Below are 25562 nucleotides of genomic sequence, written 5' to 3' on the forward strand. Positions count from 1 at the left end.
CCCCTTCAGTTTTCTCTTCAACATTTAAAAAGCATGCTCAATTTGGTTCAGATCGGGTGATTGACTTGGCCACTCAAGAATTGACCGTTATTTAGCTTTGAAAAACTTCTTTGTTGCTTTAGCAGTATGTTTGGGATCATTGTCTTGCTGTAGAATGAACTGCTGGCCAATGAGTTTTGAGGCATTTGTTTGAACTTGAGCAGATAGGATGTTGTGGCGGCTCCCAAGGGTCGGGCCATTCCATTATCGAACCCCTCGGCACGGGAATGGACTAGTCCGGGGGCGGCCCCTAGCTACAGGGATAAATGGCAGGGGTTTAGGTGCGATCGTTCTCTTGCAGACCCATCTGGACAAGAGAACGACAGCAAATAAAATTCCTTCCAAAACACCTGGCTCCTCGCCTTCATTTCGGGCCCAATCGCTGCACCACATTGGTGACCCTGACGCTCCATTAGTGTCATGATGGAGCCAAAAGGCAGAACCCCAGACCGTCCACCTCACAGGCTGACTAGACCCTGTCTCTCGACGCGGTTTCCGTTAAGTTGCCGACGTTCTGGACCGCCCGGCCTCGCGTCTGGTTTCAGCAGGCGGAGGCCCAATTTCAGCTGCGGGGCATTACAGTGGACGACACCCGCTACTTCTACCTGGTAGGGGCCCTCGACCAGGAGACGGACGGAGACGTCACCCAGTTCCTCCAAGACCCCCCGGCCGTTGATAAATGCCTCGGCCTTAAGGAGCTTCTGCTCCAGATTTACGGGCTCAGCCGGATGGAACGGGCGGCCAGGCTCCTTCATATAGAGGGCCCAGGCGACCGGCGACCATCAAGCCTCCTCAATGAGATGGTGGCGCTGCTGGATGGGCACACACTGTGCCTCATGTTTGAGTACGTTTGCCTGCATTTGCTGCCGGCCGACATCAGCCTGCAGCTCACCGACGCCTCGTTCACCAACACCCGGGCGCTCGGCAGGCGCTCTGACGCGTTGTGGATGGCGTGCCAGGATGACGTCAGCGTGCTGGCCGTCACTCCGGCAGCGCCCGATTTCCTCCGGTTGGGTGGGGGAGCTGTGGAGGGAATGACAGCAGCGCCCCGGAGGCTTGTGCGATCGTTCCCCGCGGCCGTTGCAGGTCCCGCACCTGCAGTCCCGCACCAGCAGGCTCCAGGCAGCACTGGCAGGAGGCACTGGTGCTATTATCACCAGTGCTGCAGGGCGCCCCTCCAGGAGTTCGGTCTACCACGCCGGCGGTTCCTGCACGTGGACATTGTGGGGCCTCTCCCGCCGTCCCAGGGCATCACCCACCTCCTCATGGTAGTGGACCGCTTCATGCGGTGGCCGGAGGCCATTCCGCTGGCCGATACTTCGACAGCTACATGCGCTCATGCGTTGACTCCTCGGACATCTCCTTGGACCGAGGGCCACAGTTCACCTTTGAGCTGTTGTCGGCCATGGCTCACCTGTTGGGTGTGCAGCTGCACCACACCACGGCCTATCACCCGCAGGCAAATGGCCTGGTGGAGAGGTTCCACCGGCAACTCAAGGCAGCGCTGAAGGCGCGACTCTCCGGCCCGGACTGGCTGGATGCACTACCGTGGGTCTTACTGGGCATCCGAACGGCTCCTAAGGAGGACTTGGCCTCATCTTCGGCGGATCTTGTTTACGGGTCGCCGCTCACGGTGCCCAGGGAGTTTGTGCCGTCGGCGCCGGAGCAGCAGGGATTGCCCTCATCCGCCCTACAGCGCCTTCGCGAGCAAGTTGGCAGACTCACGCCCGTGCCGAAGTCCTGCCATGGGAAATTTCGCCCGCACGTGCCATCGGCCCTCCGGGACTGCCCCTATGTTTTCCTGCACCGTGATGCCCACCGGACGCCACTCCAGAGGCCGTATGAGGCCCCGTTCCGGGTGCTGGAACACGGACAGACAACCTTTGTGTTGGACATGGGGGCCGGCCGGAGGCCGTGTCAATTGACCAGTTAAAGCCGGCACATTTGGACATTGACCAGCCGGTGCTGGTTGCCGCGAGGTCTCCCTCCTTCGCGGCTCCCTCCACCTGTGCCTCCGCCGGCCCTTCTGTCGGCCGACTTCCGTACGCGGTCCGGTCGGGTTGTGCGCCCGCCAGTCCATTTCGTGCCTCCTGTTCTGGGGGGGGGGGGGGATGGACTATTCTGGAGGCGGCCCCTAGCTACAGGGATAAATGGCAGGGGTTTAGGCATGATCGTTCTCTTGCGGACCCATCTGGACAAGAGAACGACAGCAAATAAAATTCTTCCCGAATCACTTTGCTCCTCGCCTTCATTTCGGGTCTAATCGCTGCGCCACAATGTGTCTATACACTTCAGAATTCATTATGCTTCGACCATCAGCAGTTGTATCATCAATGAAGATAAGTGAGCCAGTACCTTCAGCAGCCATACAAGCCCAGGCCATAACACCCCCACCATCGTGTTTCACAGGTGGTATGCTTTAGATCTTGGGCAGTTCCTTCTCTCCACCATCCTTATCTCTTGCCATCACTCTGATGTAAGTTAATCTTTGTCCCATCTGTCCACAAGATTTTTTTCCAGAACTGTGGTTGCTCTTTTAAGTACTTCTTGGCAAACTGTAACCTGGCCATCCTATTTTTGCAGCTAACCAGTGGTTTGCATCTTGCAGTGTAGCCTCTGCATTTCTGTTCATGAAATCTTCTGTGGACAGTGGTCTACACCTTACTCTACACCTTACTCTTGAAGAGTGTTTCTGATCGGTTGGACAGCTGTTTGGGGATTTTTCTTTATTATAGAGAGAATTCTTCTGTCATCAGCTGTGGAGGTCTTCCTTGGCCTGCCAGTCCCTTTTCGATTAGTAAGCTCAGCAGTGCTCTCTTCTTAATGATGTCCCAAAGAGTTGATTTCGGTAAGCCTAAGGTTTGGCTGATGTCTATAACAATTTTATTCTTGTTTCTCAGTCTCATAATGGCTTCTTTGACTTTCATTGGCACAACTTTGGTCCTCTTGTTGATAAACAGCAATAAAAGTTTCCGAAGGTGATGGAAAGACTGGAGGAAAGACTTGGTACTGAGAGCTCTCTTATTCCTGCATTAAGGAGACACACTCGAGCAATTACAAACGCCTGGGAAACCATGTGTCCCAAACATTATGGTGCCCTGAAATGGGGGGACTTTGTATAAACACAGCTGTAATTTCTACATGGTGAAACCAAAATGTATAAAAATACCCATTCATAAAACCTGACAATGTGTACTGTAACCACATGTGATTTTTTCTATTTCAAATGTCAAATTGTGGAGTACAGAGGCAAATAAATAAACGATGGGTCTGTCCCAAACATTATGGAGGGCACTGTAAGTGACTGCACCGATTTAAACCATATCTTTGTTCATGTTTCCTTGACAATAAATGTATCCTATTCAAATAAATGGTTAGAGCTTTGCACTTAATTAACTGCTAACTGCCATGGGCAAATGGTTGCTTACTATTGTCTAATTGTCTATTGTCTAATACTGTAAAAGAATCTGCAGGTTAAAGTTACCTACCATTTAAAATTGAATTCCAACTGGGAAAAAAAGATGCTTTAAATTAGATGACCCTTTCACCTATTTGTATGCTTATCAAGTTTCCAACCTTCTCAGTTATTTTGAGCTGCATTCTCCGATCACTTAAAGCTGGATCCTTGTTTCATCAGTATTTGAGATATGCAGATCATTTTCAAAGAATTTTACCATAGATGTATTAGGATTAGAATTTCAATTACCTGCCTCAATTACTTATAACATTTTAATACAAAAAAAGTCAGACCTTGCTGGAGTAACTGAGCAGGTCAGGCCGTATCTCTGGAGAATATGCGTGGGTAATATTGTTTTGGATCAGGACACTTCTTCCGACTGAAGAGGGCCAGGACTAACCAAAATTAGTGGATACTGGTGAGGGGTTATTGGCAGCTGAAGGCCGGAGATGAAAAGACAAAAGGTGTGAGATAAGGATAGAAGAGGTGCAATTCTGAAGCCAGAGGCAGAAATATAGGTGGAAGGGGAGAAATGGGCACGGGGTACATGGAAGAGGAGATAAGAAGATTGATTGTTGGTTAGTTTTCTAAAAATGGAGAATTTAATGTTCATACCATTAGGTTGAAAGCTACTCAATCATATTCTCCATGTGTGCTGTTCCTCCAGTTTGTGTGTGGCTTCACTCTGGCAATGGAGGCAGCCCAGGACAGTGTGGAAAGGGGAGTAAAAATGGTTAGCAAGCGGGAGATCCAACAGGCAATGGCGTTCCGAGCTTAAGTGTTTAGTAAAACGGTCATACGATCTACACTTGGTCTTGCTGATGTAAATGAGGCCATGTTGGGAACACTGAATGCAATAGATGAGGTTAGAGGAGTGCACATGCACTACTGCCTTGCCAGGAAGGCGTGCTGGGGTCCTGGATGGTCGTGAGGGAGGAGGTATAGGGGTAGGTTGAAAGGGTAAGTATTTGGGGAGGGGATGGTTTGGGAGGGAAGGGATGAGTGGACCAAGTAGTTGAGGATGGAGCGGTCTCCGCAGAAGGCGGGAAAGGGGTGGGGATGGGAATATGTGGTGGAATCACGTTGATGGCAGGAATGTTGGTTGCGAAGGCTGGTAGGGTGAAATATAACGTTCGCGGAAATGGTGGAATTTGTGTTTCATCTGGGGTGCTGGTGAGTGAGAGCAGACCTACAGGATATCGAGGAGATGTGGGTGAGTGAGTCATCTATGACAGCAGCGGGGAAAGCATTTCTTCTAATTAAAGGGCATTTCGGATGTCCTGTAATAAAAAGCCTCCTCTTGGGAGCAGATGTCAGGAGTTATGGGGATAAGGCAGTAGAATGGGGTTAGGAGGGAGTGATAGGTCAGCCATGATTGAATGGTGCAGACTTGATGGACTGAATGGCCTAATTCTGCTCCTATCACTTATGACCTTATGTGAAGGAGTTGCTAAAATTGAGAGCAGGGGATAACGTCTTTGCAGGCAGAGTGGGAGGAGTATAGATAACTGGGTGTTGGTGGGTTTGCAGTAGACATCAGTCGATAGTCAGTCCCCTGTGCTGGAGACGGAGATCGAAAAAAAGGAGATGGGTTTCAGAGATAGTCCAGATGAATTTGAGGACACGGTGATAAAGTTAATGAAATCAGTGAGTTCTGCACGGGTGCAGGGGCCAGCCCCAATCCATTCATTGATGCAGTGAAGAAAGAGTTTTTTTTTAGAGACACAGCGCAGAAACAGGCCCTTCGGCCCACTGGGTCCGCGCCGCCCAGCGATCCCCGCACATTAACACTATCCTACACCCACTAGGGACAATTTTTACATTTGCCCAGCCAATTAACCTACGTCTTTGGAGTGTGGGAGGAAACCGAAGATCTCGGAGAAAACCCAGGTCACGGGGAGAAAGTACAAACTCCGTACAGTACAGCACCCGTAGTCAGGATCGAACCTGAGTCTCCGGCGCTGCATTCGCTGTAAGGCAGCAACTCTACCGCTGCGCCACCATGCCGCACATTGGGGGATAGTGCCAGTATACGTTTGAAACAAGGACTGTTCATTGTAACCAACAGGCAGGGATAGTCGGGGCCAATGCGAGTGCCCCTGGCTACACCTTTAACTTTCAAAAGAGAAGTTGTTGAGGGTGAGGATGTTCTGCCAGGTAGAGGAGAGTGTTCATAGGGGGAAACTGATCGGGTCTCTCTTCAAGGAAGAACCGGAGGGCCTTGAGACCTCCCTGGTGGGGATGGAGCTGTGAAGGGGGTGGACTTGCATGGTAAAGATGAAGTACTAGGAGCCTAGAAGTTGAAAGTTATTGAAGAGTGGTTGGGCATGCAAGGTGTATTGGATGCAGGTCAGATGGGAGTCGACAAGGGCAGAATAGGATGAAATTAAGGTATTTGGAGATTAGTTCTGTGGGGTAGGAGCAGGCAGAAACAATGGGTCTGCCAGGGCAGACCTGTTATCTGCCTAATCCTTAAATGTTATTTTACAGCCACCTTTATCCCTTCTAAATAAGAATGTTTCAGGAGGTGATGGATTATTTGTCTGATCTGTTAATTTGTATTTGTTCATATTTGCCATAGCCTTTAACACTAAGAATATTTGATTTGGAAAATAACTTTGGGTGTGATGCACAGAACCAGTGATCTCCAACATGTTCAGTCTTGGTGGCTTGTTTAACCTTAGCCTCAATTCTGTATCGTTCAGTATGGACATTGTGGTTTTATCAGTGAAATAGATATAATGTGATTGCGCAACTTATTTTACTTCTGAGGAATCATTGTAAAGCCAAGAAATCAAGGGAACATATGATTCAAGGTCTCCTTTGTTGAAGCCAGTTACAAAGTGGCACGGTGGCGCAGCGGTAGAGTTGCTGCCTTACAGCGAATGCAGCGCCGGAGACTCGGGTTCGATCCTGACTACGGGCGCCGTCTTTACGGAGTTTGTACGTTCTCCCCGTGACCTGCGTGGGTTTTCTCCGAGATCTTCGGTTTCCTCCCACACTCCAAAGACGTACAGGTATGTAGGTTAATTGACTGGGTAAATGTAAAAATTGTCCCTAGTGTGTGTAGGATAGTGTTAATGTGCGGGGATCGCTGGGCGGCGCAGCCTCGGTGGGCCGAAGGGCCTGTTTCCGCGCTGTATCTCTAAAATCTAAAAAAAAGGCCCAATCTAACTTTAAGTTTAAACTCTCAGTTAGACGTTCCAATCTGAAATAAGGGGTTTCCTGCTTAGAAACGACTTTTAAAAATATGTTTTAAGACAGCAATGAATGGAAAATTAGTTGTAGTACTGATTAAATTAAACTATTTGTATGAATTGACCAAATATGAAGAGTATCCAAGTACACCACTGCATGGGTCGGCGTGGGAGGGGGAAAGATGATGGAGAGTTTAGTAGCATGGCTTCAAGACAGCAATCTTTCCCTCAATTCCAGCAAAACAAAGGAACTGGTCGTTGATTTGCACCAATGTCTGCATAAGTGGTGCTGAATTGGAAATGGTCGAGAGTTCGTTCCTTGGTGTAAATATCAATAAAAATTGACCCTGCAGCCAAGAGTGCACCCAACAGCGTCAACTTCTGCAGGAAGCTAGGAAAATTCTGCATATTTCCATGACTTTTGGCAATTTCGATAGATGCACACCTATCCAGATGTATCACTGTCTGGTATGGCAGCTGCTGTGCTGAAGACTAGAGCAAATTGTGTAAGTTGTGAATGGAGCCCAGTCCATATCACAACCAGCCCCCCATCGCACATACCAGCTGCCTCGGGAAAGCAGCCAACATAATCAAGGACCAATTCACACTCCTGTCATTTTCTCATCTCTCCTCTCCTATTTGGCATATGATACAAAAGTTTTATCCCCTCTGTTATCAGACTCTTGAACAAATCTTCCAATCTACCTAATTGTGGCTCTTGCACTTTTTAAAACTATGCTTTCTCTGTGGTTATGACACTATATTCTCCACTTTGTTTATGTTTTCTTCTAATGTACTTGTGAAAGGTATGGTTGAACTCGTTTATGGTATGAGTTGTCTGAATAGCATGCAAAGCAGAGTTTTTGGGTACACATGAAATAATATACCAATACCAATTATTGCAAGTGATTGTGTAATACACGATTTTCTTGTTTTCGCATGCTAAGTTGCAGAGTAGGGAGGGAATGATAAAAATGCATTTCATTGTATTTATTTCACAAAACGCTGGAGTAACTCAGCAGGTCAGGCAGCATCTCAGGAGAGAAGGAATGGGTGACGTTTCGGGTCGAGACCCTTCTTCAGACTGACGAAGGGTCTCGACCCGAAAAGTCACCCATTCCTTCTCTCCTGAGATGCTGCCTGACCTGCTGAGTTACTCCAGCATTTTGTGAAATAAATACCTTCGATTTGTACCAGCATCTGCAGTTATTTTCTTATACAAAATGCATTTCATCGTGTCTTTTAAGGACAGTATTAAGGTGGTGTAATCGGTATGTTGTTAATATGTTTACAAGGAGACAGTCTATGGCTGGAGGGCAATTTGCAGTGTAAATTCATTGTAATATTTTGCATCAGTGGTCAGTAACTCTCCTTGAATCGGAGTAGAAATTTTCATATGAAAAATCATGTGGCAAAACAGATATATGCATGGTTATCAAACATTTACACGGGAGAATCTTTGGGTCCGAAGACTCAGGAGCATCTTAAAAGGGGCACCTAATCAATTTAATAAAAAACAAAATTCCAGATTATAGGAGACTTGCAATTGCTCAGTCTTGCAATCAATACAGTCAATTCTCATTAACCCAACACTTGTTATACCAGAGTATTCACTGTCCAACTCTAATTTGTCTGTCACAGATCCGAATACAGCATAAACATACTTGTTAATCTGACAATTCCTATTCCAACATTGACATGTTTATTCCAAAACCAGTTGTTAATTTGGCGTTACATTTCAATTGTTCGAACAGCGGTCTCTTTGTTAGCAGGTTTTATACATTAAATAAAATCAAACAGTCATCTTTTAGTTTAGAGCTACAGCGTGGAAGCTGGCCTTTTGGCCCACCTTGTCCACACCGACCACAATCACTTGCACATTAGTTCTAACCCACTCTCTAGGGACCATTTATAGTAGCCAATTAACCTACAAACCTGCACATCTTTGGAATGTGGGAGGAACCCAGAGCACTTGGAGAAAACCCGTGTGGTCACAGGGATAATATACAAACTCTGTACCGACAGCACCTGTACTTAGGATCGACCGGGATCTCTTGCGCTGTAAAGTAGCAACTCTACCACTGTGCCTCGTTGGTCATCTATTGGTCGTCTATTCTGTTCATCTATTCTTTGTTTTAGCCTCTGGAACATTTTTCTTTTCAGTTATAGAGTAATGCAATATGGAAACAGGCCCTTCGGTCCAACTCATCCATGCTGACCATGATGCCCCTTCTAAGCAAGTCCTGTTTGCCTACATTTGGCCCACATCCCTGTAAACCTTTCCAATCCATATACCCATATCCATCTACTCTTATTCCCACACTGTTCTAGTTATGGCCTTGATTTGTCACAAGTCAGGGGTAAAAATATTCATTTCTGTGGCTGCAGGTGAGACTTTGGGATGGTTTGGTGCCTTCCTGGTTCCAGAATCAAAGATGTCTCGGAGCCAGCACGGGATATACTGAGAGGGAAGGGAACCAGAGATTGTGGTCCATATTGGCACCATTTGACATGGGAAGGAAGGAAGGAAGGAAGGAAGATGAGATCCTGCTAAGAGAATTTAAGGAGTTGGATAATAGATTTTTTTTTTAAAAACAAGACCTCCAGGGTTGTGATCTCAGGATTACTATCTGTGCCATCTGCTAGTGAGATAAGAAATATAAAGATGGTGCAGTGGCTAAGGAGCTCGTGCAGGAGGGAAGGCTTTGGATATATAGATCATTGGACTATCTTCTGGGATTTCTTGAACCTGCAGATACAAGAAATTTGTAATTTAAAAACAGATGCTGGCAATATTCAACAGGTTGGTCAGCGCCGATGGGGAGAGAAAGAGTTATCATAATAATAATAATAATTTATTCGTCCCACAACGGGGATATTTGCAGGGTTACAGCAGCAAAGTGGATAGCAAAAAATAGATAAGCATTCATAAACAAAATAAAAATAATTATCTTTATTTACTGGTCTGCTGGGAGCAGTGCTGGTTGTGCAGTCTGACAGCAGCAGGAGGGAAGGACCTTCGATATCTCTCCACACACTTGGGGTGAAGAAGTCTGTCACTGAACGAGCTGCTCTGTGCAGTGACAGTGTCCTGCATGGGGTGGGAGTCGTTGTCCAGCAGTGATGATAGTTTTGCCATCATCCTCCTCTCTCCCACCGCCTGCACTGAGTCGAGGGGGCATCCCAGGACAGAGCTGGCCTTCTTGATCAGTTTATCAAGTCTCTTCCTGTCAGCAGTTGAGATGCTGCTGCTCCAGCAGACCACTCCATAGAAAATGGCTGATGCCACCACAGTGTGGAAGGTGGTCCTCAGGAGTGCCCCCTGCACTCCAAAGGACCCGAGTCTCCTCAGCAGGTACAGCTCTGGCCTTTCTTATACAGTGCATTAATGTTATCAGTCCTGTCCAGTTTATTGTTGAGGTAAACACCCAGGTAATTATAAGAGTCCACTCTCTTCGGTTTCCTCCCACACTCCAAAGACGTACAGGTATGTAGGTTAATTGGCTGGGTAAAATGTAAAAATTGTCCCTAGTGGGTGTAGGATAGTGTTAATGTACGGGGATCGCTGGGCGGCACGGACTTGGTGGGCCGAAAAGGCCTGTTTCCGGCTGTATATATATGATATGATATGATAATGTCCATTCCCTGGATATTCACCAGTGTCAAGGGGGCATGGCTGTGCCTGCGGAAGTCCACCACCATCTCCCTGGGTTTCCCCGCGTTGATCTGGAGGTGGTTCGGCTGGCACCAGTCCATAAAGTCCTGGGTCAATTCTCTGTACTCCCTGTCATCGTCATCTGTGATGAGGCCGACGATGGCAGAGTCGTCAAAGAACTTTTGCAGATAGCAATTGGCTGAGCTATGCATGAAGTCCACACTGTACAGGGTGAACAGGAAAGGAGCGAAAACTGTTCCCTGCGGAGCCCCTGTGCTGCAGACCACCATGTCAGAAACACAATTCCTTGTCCTCACATACTGTGGGCGGTTGGTGAGGTAGTCCAGAATCCAGGATGTGAGGTGGTGATCCACTCCTGTGTGCTCCAGCTTGTCCCTCAGAAGCACAGGCTGGATGGTGTTGAACGCACGAGAGAAATCAAAGAACATGATTCTCACAGTGCGACCAGGCTTCTCCAGGTGTGAGAGAGCTCTGTGTAGGAGGTAGATGATGGCGCCATCCACCCAATGCCAGACTGGTAGGCGAAGTGCAGTGGTTCCATCGATGGTTTCACCAGGGGGCGGAGATGGACGAGGACCAGACGCTCCAGTGTCTTCATCAGGTGCGATGTCAGTGCCACCGGCCTGTAGCTGTTGGGGTCCTTCGGGTGCGGCGTCTTTGGCACCGGTACCATGCAGGATGTTTTCCACAGCTGTGGAACTCTCCCCAGTTTCAGGATCAGGTTGAAGACTTGCTCCACTATCCTGCACAGCTGGTCTGCACAGGAGCCTGGAGCTGATGCTGAGTTAGCATTGAACATAGAACAGCATATCTCGCGATCAGGCCTTTTGGCCCACAATGTCCAAGCTAAACACAATACCAGGTTAAACTAATTCAATCTGCCTGGACTTGATCCATATTCCTCCATTCCCTGTATCTGCCTATCTAAAAGACTTAACTTGCCCCTCACATCTGCTTTAAACTTTTCCCCTTTCAGCATAAAGCGAAAACCCTCTAGTTTTTGACTCAATAGTGGTTGATGGAAATCCAGAATAAAGGAGAGTGCTAGGAGAGCTTAGCATTCTTTGGGAAAAAGATAACTTGCATCAGAACTGGCTAGGGATTGTAAAACAATAATGAAAAAGCCTGCAGCTGCTGGAAGTCTGATACAAAACACAGAAAATACTGGAAGCACTTGGAAGTATAGGAAAATAACTGCAGATGCTGGTACAAATCGAAGGTATTTATTCACAAACTGCTGGAGTAACTCAGCAGGTCAGGCAGCATCTCAGGAGAGAAGGAATGGGTAACATTTCTGGTCGAGACCCTTCTTCAGACTGCTGTCGGGGGGCGGGACAAAGGAAGGATATAGGTGGAGACAGGAAGATAGAGGGAGAACTGGGAAGGGGGAGGGGAAGAGAGGGACAGAGGAACTATCTAAAGTTGGAGAAGTCGATGTTCATACCACTGGGCTGCAAGCTGCCCAGGCGAAATATGAGGTGCTGTTCCTCCAATTTCCGGTGGGCCTCACTATGGCACTGGAGGGGGCCCATGACAGAAAGGTCAGACTGGGAGTGGGAGGGGGAGTTGAAGTGCTCAGCCACCGGGAGATCAGATTGGTCAATGCGGACCGAGCGCAGGTGTTGAGCAAAGCGATCACCAAGCCTGCGCTTGGTTTCACCGATGTAAATAAGTTGACATCTAGAGCAGCAGATGCAATAGATGAGATTGGAGGAGGTGCAGGTGAACCTTTGTCTCACCTGGAAAGTCCTGGAAAGCACTTGGAAGATCAGGCTTCAATTATGTAGAGGGAAGTATTCAATTCCTCCGGCCAATTACTTCCCTGTGGATGTAACTGACGTGATTTAATGGTTCACAAAATTGATTAACAGCTTTTGAGTGTTAATAAGGCCTGATGGTTACACACGTCTTATTTCTGTTTATGTTCATTTACTTTTATAATTTGCTTTTTAGAAGTTGTTTTAAGGGAGTTCTTCTGGAGAGATTCTTTATGACAACCCTTCCATGCAGAGCTGGATCAGTGATACAACAATTGATAAAACCATTCATTGGGCTGTCAACTCTGAACTAATCACTGGTAGTAACTGCCTTTTCTTTCATTTCCAGGCTGAAAGCCCATCAAAGGCTTCACACGGGGAAAACATTTAACTGTGATTCAGAAGGCTGCACTAAGTACTTTACTACACTCAGTGACCTGAGGAAACATGTCCGAACGCATACAGGAGAGAAGCCATTTAGGTAGAAGTTTCCTTTGGTTCCACTGTTTTGCAAAGCTTGTTATTAGTACGTAGATTCAGTAAGAAATGGAAGATGTGAAGTTTTGTATTACTGTCAACTTGATTTATCCATTTTGAAATTAGAAAAGGTGTTCTAAAAGGAAGCATGGTTGGAGTAATATGTTTAAAAAAAAGTAAACTTCAAGCTAAGTACTCTGTTCAGTTTTTTAACATTTGGACAATCTCAATCTTTAGAAACGCTGAGGGGAGTTAGTCTTCATTTGGATTCCTAATAAGCCTGTCCTACATTATGACTTCTGTGCATTTTTACCACTGCTTTGTTAAATGCAGTTAATGGACTTGGAAATGCATTTGAACTGTTGTCAAATACAGTCATAACGGTATGCCTGTGCAGAGGATAAGTTCAGTTGTGAGATACAGCACGGAGACAGGCCCTTCGGCCCACCAAGTCCGCGCCAACCAGCGATTCCCACACACTATCACCATCTGACACACATTATACCAAGCTAATTAGCCCACAAACCTGGGAGAAAACTAAAGCACCTGGAGACAACCCATACAGGTCACAGTGAGAACATACAGACTCCATACAGACAGCACCTGAGGTCAGGATCGAACCCGGGTCTCTGGCACTGTAAGGCAACAATACTGCTGCGCCACCGTGCTGCCCTCTTTCTCACCGTCCACTTTCTTATCCTACACATTAGGAAGGAATTTACAGAAACCAATTAATCTACATACCGGCACAACTTTGGAATGTAGGAGGAAACTTGGGGAAACCCACGTGGTCAAACTGAGAATGTACAAACTCTACACTGACAGCACCCAAAGTCAGGATTGAACCTGGGTCTCTGGTGTTATAAAGCTGCAGCTCTACTGGGCTGCATCACTGTGCCACTGGGTGGATAAATTATTGTAGATCCAAGAACAAATTTAAAATCTTCATGTGAAATTAAGCAGGTTAAAAATTGTATAATGTTATTTTACCTGAGTTTTTGCCCTCACTGCAACTCACTGAATAACTGCGTGATTCATACCCTCTCATGGCTGCCACCCTTTCACTCTGAAAATTGTAGTTTTTTGTAGCGTGTTAATTATTGATTTGCCTAGGTCTGAAGATTTTTTTGTTTCTGCAATCCTCTTATTGTGTTGTGGGAGGGAATTTTGTACTTTACCCGTACCCCATATCTGACTTTACTCAGATAGGCACAGACACAAAATAAAGCAGCTCATAGATCAGTGCTAAGTCTATCGAACAAGTCGGTTTATTAAAAGGCCTTCGTGACGTACATCGGGAAACACTGTGAGCAAGCCCAAACTGCTTCAACAAGCCATAATAACTGCAAGATATTTATGACACAGTGGTTACGTGGAGTTGAAATAAATCATTAATCAATGTCTCTGTAACCTTCCATCTTTGTCTTTCCCCAGAGTTAACTTTAATCTTATGTTTTTTGTTGCTTTAAAAATCTCTCTACCATACAGCATATCTTTCAGATAGATACCACAAATGTCAGTGACCCTGTGGGAAGGATTGATTCTACTCGCTAAATGGGGTCCCCGCGTCAAAGAGGTCGTTCGTTAACCTTTGGGGGACTTGCCTACTAAACACAGTGACACAGAGCAGCTGTAATCTCAAGATTGCAACAGATGAGAACCTAGAGAGAACTGCGAAGGACTATTCTTCCCCCAATAGATAAGAAAGCCTGCTTTTCAGCAGAATGTTTCAGCTTTAGCTATTCTGACTACATTCTTGGCCATTTTTCCCCATCATGCTCCCCAGTATAAGATCTAGGTTTAAACAAATTATAACCTACTCATCTTCTTTATAATTCTTAAAATTCCCAACAACAATGTCAACTGTTACTTCCTACTGGAATTACTCTATTGGATGCCTTGTTAATTGTTTTTGAGTCATTTTTAAAAGATTAGGCCTGATCTGCTGAAGATTTGGTAGAGAAGGAATCTTTGTGCCTGCACTTTTAATTTATATTACCTGATTTGTTTGAAAATGTTTAAACTTCTGTTTCGCTGCAACAAGAACTATGTTCAAAAATGCTTCACATAATCGAAACCCTTTTAAATGTCCCATCTCTTCTAGTCATGCCTAGTTTGTTCCTTGTTTGCCATCAGATAGCTAGTGTAAGCATTTTGACTGTAGTCATCTCACAGTTGAAGTAGTGCCACTCCATCCTCTGTGTCAAGTCCACCATTCAGTGTGATGTGCACTGAACTGTATCCTAGCTCCATCCAGTTGTCTTGGCTCCATAGCCTTTAATAATCTCATTGATAAATTTATGTCTTAACAATTAATCGTTAGTGTTTTGTTTCCTTCTAAATCGGATCTCTGTACTTCCATCCAACTCAAGTGAAACCGTTTCAAAAATTTGACAAAAATATTAAATTATTTAATCTTATTCAGTGGAGCAAAAAAGCTTGTTATGTTTAATTTTTCATAAATAATACATGTATATAAAATGTCAGTGTAGCTTTGCATGCCTTTTCCATGACTTTCTTGCACTCCTTCAATGAGGATTCTACACTTGCATAATCTTTTAATTTGTATTCAGCAAACCATGCATAAAACTTGCAATCATAAATTTCTCCTTGTGACCTTCACAAACCATACCACTGGTGACACAGAGGAATCTATTTCTTTGATGGCCAAACATTCAAATTCACTTTCAAGAGATCTTTGCTATGGGACTATTGCAACACAAGTTGTACCAATAACATTCTTCTCTAATCTGAGGGATTAGTGGTAACACTCGTGCTTCCCATATGGTTATGGGTCAAGCATTATCTCTGGAGTTGGGTTTAAGTCCCATCGCAAAATCCTAAGCACAAAATCTAAATTGACAGTGCAGTAAAGCGTTATTTTTCAGATGGGATATTGTACTGAATGTCATATTAATTTTTAAATATCTAGGGGTCTGTAATGTGGGGATAAAGGCAGAATCCAGGCCAATTTCAGTCACTTTTTTCCCCGATAGCAAGATCGAATAAGCCGCATTCATCAGATAAAATTCAGGAGCTTGGTTACATTGCAAGTGACATCCTAGGAAGACCATAAATCATCATCTGTCACCATTCATAATTTGACATTTGATACACCAGTGAGACTTCATTGCAGAGTTTCAAGACTCAAATAGCCGTAATATTTAATATAATTTTTTACCTATCAACCCAATTCATAGAACAGTACAGCGCAAGAACAGGTCTTTTGGCCCACAATATCCATACTGAACATGATGCCAAGTCAAACTAATCTATGTGCCAAATTAAACTAATCCTTTTCCTGTACTAAGAATCTTTTGTACAGTTCTCCAGGAATCTTACAACTAAAATTAGCTTGTAATCGTTTTCATTTGGAATTCAACACGAGAGGAAATAGTCTACCCCATATCTGCCATTTCAAGATGTTTAGTTTTGTTTAATGGCAGTTTTATTTGTCTATGGAAGTGAGAAATATAAATTGTTTTCTTGCAAAGACCTTAATGGTAGATGTAAATTGCTATTTGAAGAAAATTAATAGTTTTTAAACTATGTAACGTATTATCAATGAAAATAGCATCATACAGAATGGAAACAGGCCCATCGGCCGAACTTTCCCATGCCGATCAAGATGCCCCATCTACCCTAGTGCCACCTGCCAGTGTTTGGCCCATACTTAAGTGGTAGCTTCCCAAACCTTGGAGCATCCTAAACCAGATAAGGAATTTTGAAACCAGTCATTATTCAGATATGGTAAATATGGCACCCGATTTGTACTTTGAATTATTCAACTTGCATTATAAACAAAAGTAAAGTAAGTTAGCAAAGAAGTTTTAAAACATTGACAAAAATTTCAATAAACCCGGCCCTCTCTTTACTAACTATGATATCAAACTGGGGCTTGATTTTGTAACTTTTCCAAAAAGATTATTGAGAACACGAGAGGATAGCAAAAATTACCAACCGCGTGACTTCAAAGGATATTTTAATATTCACAAAGCTGGCGACATCACCAAAATAAATTATTTCCATCTTATCTAAAAATATGGATCTTCCAAGTGGATAAATTGCAAAACGGAGCTAATAATGTGTAGAAACAAGTAACTGCAGATGCAGGTTTACAAAAAAGGACAGATGGTGGTGTAACTCTCCAGGTCAGGCAGTGTCTCTGGAGAACAATGATGGGTGACTATTTATTCACAAAATGCTGGAGTAACTCAGCAGGTCAGGCAGCATCTCGGGAGAGAAGGAATGGGTGACGTTTCGGGTCGAGACCTTTCTTCAGACTGATGTCAGGGGGGCGGGACAAAGGAAGGATATAGGTGGAGGCAGGAAGATAGAGGGAGATCTGGGAAGGAGGAGGGGACGGGAGGGACAGAGGAACTATCTAAAGTTGGAGAAGTCGATGTTCATACCACTGGGCTGCAAACTGCCCAGGCAAAATATGAGGTGCTGTTCCTCCAATTTCCGGTGGGCCTCACTATGGCACTGGAGGAGGCCCCTGACAGAAAGGTCAGACTGGGAATGGGAGGGGGAGTTGAAGTGCTCGGCCACCGGGAGATCAGTGCAGGTGTTGAGCGAAGCGATCGCCGAGTCTGCGCTTGGTTTCGCCGATGTAAATAAGTTGACATCTAGAGCAGCGGATGCAATAGATGAGGTTGGAGGAGGTGAAGGTGAACCTTTGTCTCACCTGGAAAGACTGTTTGGGTCCTTGGATGGAGTTGAGGGGGGAGGTAAAGGGACAGGTGTTACATCTCGTGCGGTTGCAGGGGAAAGTGCCCGGGGTTGGGGTGACCCTTTAGAAGAAGGGTGACCCTTTAGAAGAAGGATTCCGACCCGTAACGTCACTTATTCATGTTCTTCAGAGATGCTGCCTGACCATGTGAGTTACTCTAGCACTTTGTTCCAATAATGTGTAGCTTGGGGCCCATGTGGATTTTCACTGTCAGAGAGATGATAACGCTGCACCATTAGTAAATCTTACCATATGTTGGAATGCCATCTCTGGAAAAGGCAAGACCTGTTCTTCCAATGATATATATGCTGTGAAGTTCCTCTTTTCCACTACTGTTCCCTGGGTGCCAGCAAAACAAAAGTCTCCTTTGGAAATACAAGGAACCGCAGAAGCTGGTTTACAGAAAAAGAAAAAGAGCTGGAGTAACTTAGCAGGTCAGGCACCGTCTCTTGATAGGCAAAATTTCAGGACGTGACCCGATTGAAGAAGTGTGCCAACCTGAAATGTAGTTTACATCCTGGGGGGCACAGTGGCGCAGCGATAGAGTTGCTGCCTTACAGCACCAGAGGCCCACGCTCGATCCTGACTATGGATACTGTCTACACAGAGTTTGTACGTTCTCCCCTTGACCGCGTGGGTTTTCTCCATGTGCTTTGGTTTCCTCCCACACTCCAAAGTTGTACAAGTTTGTAGGTTAATTAGCTTTTGTAAATAGTCCCTACTAGTGCTCGTGTACGGGGTGATAACTGGTCAGCGCAGTCTCAGTGGGCCGAAGGGCCTGTTTTCACGCTGTATCTCTGAAGTCTAAAAGTCTATGAAATGCTGCCTGACCCACTGAGTTACTCCAGCACTTTGTTCTTTTGGAGATGTTCTTTTGTGTCCAGCAGGCACCATTGATACTTGCGCTTGTGTGTATTTTTAATGAGATCACTACACATGTTATGCAAAATGGACAGGGAGTTCAGACATTCAATGTGTTGCATTTTTAGGTGTGATCATGATGGCTGTGGGAAGGCTTTTGCTGTCAGTCACCATCTCAGAACTCACGTTAGAACACACACAGGTAATCAATCTTTTTCATTTAACCCTATTTTTTGCACCCTTCACAATAAAATGGCATGAATTATGTCCAGCCTATTTTCTGTTACTAACTTTTATTTGCATTATTTATGTACAATTGTTTCCCCAACTCCATCCAAAATTAATGTGTATATTCCTGCTTAGTTTAGTTTTGAAGGAGTGAGTCATTTTATAATGTAATTGTTCTTATGTAGTACAACGTCTCAATGGATAGACCAACTCAATATCTTCTGTCCATTGATATGTTCAGTACTTTTTGTTTAAAGTTTGGGGAATGAACAGAAAGGACTACATTGACACAAAGTCAAATTTCAGGTTGATTTACACAAAACATTTTGGCGAATAAGTAATTGAACTCCCTCCTGCAACGTTCCTTGTAAGATTAATTTTGATGCTGTTTGTTTCTCCGAATATTTCACAGGCAGATTTCAGATAGCGAAGGAAAATAAGGTGAATTTTGACATCTAATTTACTGAAAATGTTGGCAGCGTTTTATTGTTGAATTGCATTGTGTAATGCAAAGCAATAACAACTATCACCAACTGCATCACTCCAAAAATCTAGGCATGTATGGCTTGTGCATCTGGTGTGATTTCTACCTCATCCTGGGAGCACAGGATAATGCCATTCTTTGGGCATCACGTAACAAGCTAACTCAGGATTACATGACTCTGGAGTTGCCACAATTGAGCACTCATTGAGTTACGGAGTCATGCAGCATGGAAACAAGCCCTTCAGCCCAACTTACCCACACCGCCCAACATGTTCCATCTATTGTAGCCCCACCTGCCAGCATTTGGCCCATATCCCTCTAAACCCTTTGTATCCATGTACCTGTCTAAATGCAGTAAACGCTGCGATAGTATCTGCCTCATCTACCTTCCCCCGGCACCTCGTTCCATTCACCCGCCATCTTTTGTGTGGAAAAGGTTACCCCTCAAGTTCCTATTAAATCCTTTACTTGCCTAGGAATAGAAAAAGGAATTTACCAATAGCCTGGATTTCTATCCCTACCTCTTGGGACCTCGTCACCTATCTGTTCCTCCGCCTGGTTCTGTGATGCTTTCCACTACCCAACCCCCATTTTTAAGGTACGAAGCCTCCAATAGTCTTGGATTCCACCAGAAATAACCACGGTACAGACCTGTTGAACTGCCCCTATCACAGCATGGAGAGGTTGATGTCTCCCTTTTCCCACTAGAACAACTTCACAAGATCTTAGTACCTTCTAGCCATCACCTCCACCCTCCTGGCCCACTGTAGTTTGCATCAAGAAAAAAAAACACAACTCAATCTCTAGGCCTTTATTTTTAAAAGTTGGGAAATGTTTGCTGAATTTTCAATTATGTTGCATACTTACCAAGGCTTTAAGAAGCAAGAGGGATACGCATGGAGATTTCAGCAGTTCCTTGTGTCTGCACGATTACTTTACAGTAGTCTGCACAAAATGACTGCTAGTAAAATTTGCAGCCACTTCATTCTGTTTTTGCTTGATTAATTGCTGAAGGTGACTGCTCCATTTCTGTTTTTGGATAGATGCATAACTAGTGATATTGGATCAAAATCTCGTCAAAAAAAAGGGTGGTTATTATAAGGAACCTTTAACTGTGTGCTTCTTTAACTGTGTGCTGTTCTCTTAGCACCAGTACGTTGGTGAGACACGAGACTATAAATTAAGATGCGTAACACTTTTTATTTGTGCTAAATTAAGACACGCGATGCTGTTTATTTCAGTGCTCCTTACTCATTACCTGAATGAAATATAGCTATCCATTTTCAAATGACGCCGCTGAGCTTGTAACTGCAAATCTTCCTTGTTCACGTGCTACAATTTCAGCATCAGATGCATGGTGATTTAAGTCATTTATAGAAACAATGAACTGCAGATGCTGGTTGACAAAAAAAGACAGTGCTGGAGTAAGTTAGCGGCGTCAGACAGCATCCCTGGAGAACATGGCTACTTGACATTTCGGGTCAGGGCCCTTCTTCAGACTGTTTGTGGGGGTGGGGGTGGGGGGGGGGGGGGAGGGGGAGAAAGAAAGCTGGAAAAGAGCACTGGCAGAAGCTTTCTTTTTCCCACTGAGTTACTCCAGCTTAAAGTCACTTGTTATTGTCCATGTTTATTTTGCTATTAAAACAGCGTGTCCATGAGCAATGGCCAGCCTGGGACCACCTGGGACGCTGGTATGATTTGGTCAGTATTTTTATTGCTGTTCTCAAGGACTCCATTCTCCCACCGTTCACTCAAACCTCACACCATTCTGGTCCTGTTTGGAGAGGCCCTAACCATGGGTTCCCTCTGGCATGACAGCGATGTCGAGCCCCGGGTGTGACTGACTTTCACTTTGGTGAGTTCACAACCTAAACAGTGCTGTGCACTGTCCTTTAAATATAACACTGAAGTAGTAGATTAATTTTTAGGCTGCGGTATTTTTATTTGTATTTGAAGTATTTAAGCAGTATTGTCTTGGCAAATGCCCCACAAACTTTTAAACTAAAAAAGTGCACATGATTTTTTTTTTGTTGCAGAGTATAGTTGCCAGTACTCCACTGCTTTGTTCTGTTGTATTGCTGTTGCCAATTATTCTGACAACTCAAAGTTATTTATAGCAACAAGCCTCTCAGAATGCAAGCAGACCCCAGCAGGATATTGCCTGCAGTTTTCTACTTGAGTAATCTCTCCTGGGAAGCCAATAGAAATGCAGAAACATGAAAGGGAGAATTATTCAGAGCTGCAGAGCGACCTAATTTAATTGCGTAGTACGGAGTTAGCTACCATTAATTAAAATTAATTCATCTCTACAATGCTATTGCAATATGAAAATTTTTGTTTTGTCACTTTTGATGGAATATGAGTGAATTTGCAGGTGTGACTACAACTTAAAACAAGAATACTATTGTGTTTTGATAGGTGAGCGACCCTTCTTTTGCCCTAGTGATCGCTGTGAAAAGACTTTCAGCACACAATATAGTCTCAAGAGCCACATGAAGGCCCACGATAAAGAGAACCCAGTTAATGTGTCGAGCCAGAATTCTGTGAATGAGGTTAGTTGCTACAAAACATTGTTCTCTTGGAACCCTTTGCTGAAAGGTATGCTTTTAGCTGCTGGCCACTGTTTACTCTGCATGCACAGAACACGACAGTGATTCACTTTTGGGAAGAGGAGGAAGCTAAGAGAGATTTTGAGCCAGGGAGGTCATAAAACGTTTGAAATAAAATGAGAACATTTTAATACACAAAATACTTGTATATAAGGAAAAAGAAAAGGATTAACGTTTTGAATGAAGAGATGCCATCTGAGTTGTATATTTAAAAAAATAGTAGTAATATTTAACCTTGTAAAAATTTGACAGAACTATCTTTCATAGCAAATTATGATTCAATGGTTTCTTTATTATCACATATACACAGGTACAGTGAAATACTTTTTTTGCATACAACTCAGCAAAGACTATCACCATACATGAGCACAATCCCCTGATTAGACCAGAATGTACAGCCCACTGAGTCTTTATGCGTGGCGCCATTTTGTAGTCCCAGTAGCAGCTGGCTACAAACGCCTGTTGCAATGATCGCCTCCATTCTGGTTGTCCCTTGAACTGTTGTCCTCTCCTTGCATGGCCCTCTTCAGTCTTTGTTCCCCGAGGGGTGTCTCCTGCAGCCAACCGTGAGGGTGCAGAAGGTAAGACACCCCGGTTCTTCTTTGTCCAACGACTGCCTTCGTCTCCCTCCATCCTCCTGTCTGTGGCTCCCCTCTCCGGGTGGGTTCCCGATTCCGCAGTGGGCAGCCAGGCTTATTGTTGAGGTGGGCTGCGACTCACTGGGCCTCCCTCTCCGGGCAGATTTACATTTCCACGGCGGGCTTGGGCTGTAGTTGGGATGGGCCTTTGTCCAGTCTCCCTCCATCCTCCTCTCTGGTTGGAGGTAGACAGGCCTGCTGTTGCAATGAGCTGCAGCTTGCGGGCTTCCCTCTCCGGTGGGTTCCTGGTTCTGCGGCATTACTCAAGAATAGCATTGTAAACTTATAAAAGGTCATTTTAACATTGAATTAAATCATGGTGCTTAAAAAATAATTTCAACTTATTCACAATGTGGACCAAAAAAGATCAAATGTTTTACCATTTTAATGAAGAGATGTCATTTCTATTTTAACATTTGAATTAGTGCAGTACCATGCTTCCAATAAGTTGTAAAAGGATTCATGGTTTAGCTTTCTTTTAGATTTCCAGTTCCTTCGCCAAGTCTGCAGATTGTTACAATAAAAATAGTTATTTTTATTGCTGGATTCTCTCCATTCTGCGACAATTGCTTTGGTTTATAATTTGTGCAGATTTGTACGTTGGTAATATTGTCAACTCTGTCTACAGGAGACAAACCATTCACTTTGTTTAAGTGATCTCAGCTTGATATCCACGGATTCAGAACTCCGAGAAAATTCACAATTGGTAAGCTATTTATTACAAGCTGTTGGTGATGAAACAGTAGTATCTGGGTTTTTTTTAAGGCGCTGTCTCCTGTGCTAAGGTTATGAAATAATCATTTTTGAAGATCGTAGTGTGGCATTCAATTATGTATTTGATGGTTGATTAATTTGAATAGATTCTCACCGTATATTACATGTATAATTATTTCAATTTTCTTCATATTATTTTGTTTTTTCAATCTCCTTGCAAAATACGGTGGAAGAGCCAGAGTACTGGAAATTGACAGATTTAATACTTTTTTTCATTTATAACGAATTTCATTGATGTCTTCTGTCACTGGGAGGTGGTTTTCAAGATGCAAGAAACAGTGAATGTTTTTCAGGATTTTGCCATGAACCTTGAATGTCAGAGATCAGTGTTTTATAGTGGGGACACACGGAACAGCAGATGCTGAAATCTTATTTAGAACACAAAATGCTGGAGTAACTCAGCGGGCCAGGCAGCATCTCTGCAGAACAAGGACCCTTCAGACTAACATCAGGGTGCTTCTAATCTGAAGAAGAGTCCTGATTTAAAACAATGCCTATCCTTCCATATCTCGGTGCCTGACCCGCTGAGTTACTCTAGCATTTTGTGTTCTACGTTGTATAGTGTGGACAGGTTGGGAGAGAATTTTTGTCTTGCCGATTCAGAGTGTTTTTTAGTTTAGTTTGGAGATAGAGGGTGGAAACAGGCCCTTCGGCCCACCGAGTCCGCACCGACCAGCGATCCCCGCACATTATCATAAGCCTACACACACCAGGGACAATTTACACTTGTACCAAGTATACAAACACAAGCCAATTATCCTCCAAACCTGTACATCTTGGAATGTGGGAGGAAACCGAAGATCTCGGAGAAAACTCACGCGGTCAAGGGGCGAAGTTACAAGCTCTGTATAGACAGAACCCGTAATCAGGATCGAACCCGGGTCTCCGGCGCTGCAAGCGCAGTAAGACAGCAACTCAACCGCTGTGCTACTGTGTTGGGTGCATCCTTTCATACGCTTTAGTGAAGAAGTCATCAATAACTTAAGCACAACCTCCAAACTCAAGCATAGTCGGCCTCCTGCAGATCCACTATTGAGGTTGGGATGACCTTGCCTCTGAAATACTGCCCCTGTGAGGGATTTTTCCATTGAACAAAAATCAAACTCCTGAAGGAACGCAGTAGGCCGAGCAGCATCTCTGGAGGGAGTCTGACAGTTGACATTTTAGGTTCGGGACACTTTAAACTGATCAGATGCCTGTTGTGTTCCTCCAGCTGTTTGTGTTTTGCTCAGAATTCCAGCATCTGCATACTCTTGTCTCCATAAGTTCCTGTTCGTTAACTCCTCTACTGCAGTTGGTTTGTTATTAATGAGGTTCAACATTGTGTTAAGAAAGAGATGGGGCGCTGACACCATCTTGTTTGATACTTTTGAGATTGGTTTCATTGAAGACGATTAGAGTCATGGCTTAGTGAAACAATTATGAAACAAATTTGAAAAGGGGAAGTATAACAAATAGGGATATTGGAAATGCAGTGCATGTTTTCTCAATTTATTTTTAGAAGGCATTTAGCAATATTGAGGTTCATGGAACCAAAGGTTAGCTGGGAATTAGTTTAAAAGCAGATGGTGGTTGGCATTGTTGTTTTACAGATTTTTTTTACAGGGCAGCCTAGTGGCGGCAGCCTCTGCCTCACAACATCAAATATCCAGGTTCAATTTTAACCACAAGTGCTGTTTGCGTGAAGTTTGCAAATTCTCCCTGTGACTGTGTGGGTTTCCTCCCGGTGCTCCAGGTTCCTTTCACATCCCCGGTGTGTAGGGATGCTTTGTAGGTTAATCGGTTTGTAAGTTAATTGGCCTCGGTAAATTGCCCCTAATATGTAGGGAGTGGATGCAAAAGTGAGATAACATAGAACTATTGTGAATGGGTGATCGATGGTCAGCATAGACTCAGTGGGACGAAGAGCCTGTATCCATGCTGTATCTATCAACCAATACAATTCAATCAGTCAACAGCAGGTAGTTGAAAAGCTAAAAATGCTTGTAAATCTGTTAAAAACAGATAAAATAGAAATACTCAGCAGATCAGGCAGTATCGTAGAGGAGGAAACAGAATCAACATTTTAGGTTGATCTACCAGCTTAGAGTGTTGTCATGTTATGAGTACAGTCTAAATATAAATTGTTGGAGTACTTTTTAAAAGTGTGAAGTTCTTTTTCTTAACTCCTTCGTTTTTCTTTCTCCCCTCACTCATATTCACCCACATTAATTCCTGGTTTTGTTTCTGTTAGGTCCAAGGACATGACCTGAGCACTATTTCAGCAGGAAGTCTCTTTGAATCCATGTTTCACAATACTGATAGCTGTGCCAGTCACGATGGTTCCCAACAGCCTGGTAGGAACAATGATAAATTACATTTCAGATTGATTCCAGTCCAATTTTTCAAGTAGCACCAGTAGTTTTGGGGTTTAATAATTTACTTTTTAAAAACAATTGTTTTGTAGCTGGTTGATTGTAGCAGATCCAAGATGATGCCCAAGCCAGGCGACTCTTTGTATGCTGGTCACAGAAGTGGATCTGCAATCACGCACTACAATCGCGTCACTCTCTTAAATCTCTACTCCAACAGCAGCATTTCTTATTTTACCTTTGGACTATCTTCCATTGGACTTTACTGGACTTTATCTTGCA

The 25562-nt window shown here is 44.2% G+C and overlaps 1 protein-coding gene across 3 annotated transcripts in view; it reads left to right on the top strand.

The window, feature by feature from the left end:
* mtf1 (metal-regulatory transcription factor 1) overlaps positions 1–25562 on the top strand; it is a 60411-nt gene that overhangs the window by 17453 nt on the left and 17396 nt on the right. For all 3 annotated transcript variants that reach the window (XM_078422912.1, XM_078422915.1, XM_078422911.1), the window contains 5 exons: positions 12476–12607; positions 18325–18398; positions 21327–21460; positions 22784–22861; positions 25163–25265. In XM_078422912.1, coding sequence (XP_078279038.1) covers positions 12476–12607; positions 18325–18398; positions 21327–21460; positions 22784–22861; positions 25163–25265 — 521 coding nt within the window. The remainder of the gene's footprint in view (positions 1–12475; positions 12608–18324; positions 18399–21326; positions 21461–22783; positions 22862–25162; positions 25266–25562) is intronic.

The sequence above is a fragment of the Rhinoraja longicauda genome, chromosome 27, assembly GCF_053455715.1.
Source record: "Rhinoraja longicauda isolate Sanriku21f chromosome 27, sRhiLon1.1, whole genome shotgun sequence".
NCBI lineage: Eukaryota > Metazoa > Chordata > Chondrichthyes > Rajiformes > Arhynchobatidae > Rhinoraja > Rhinoraja longicauda.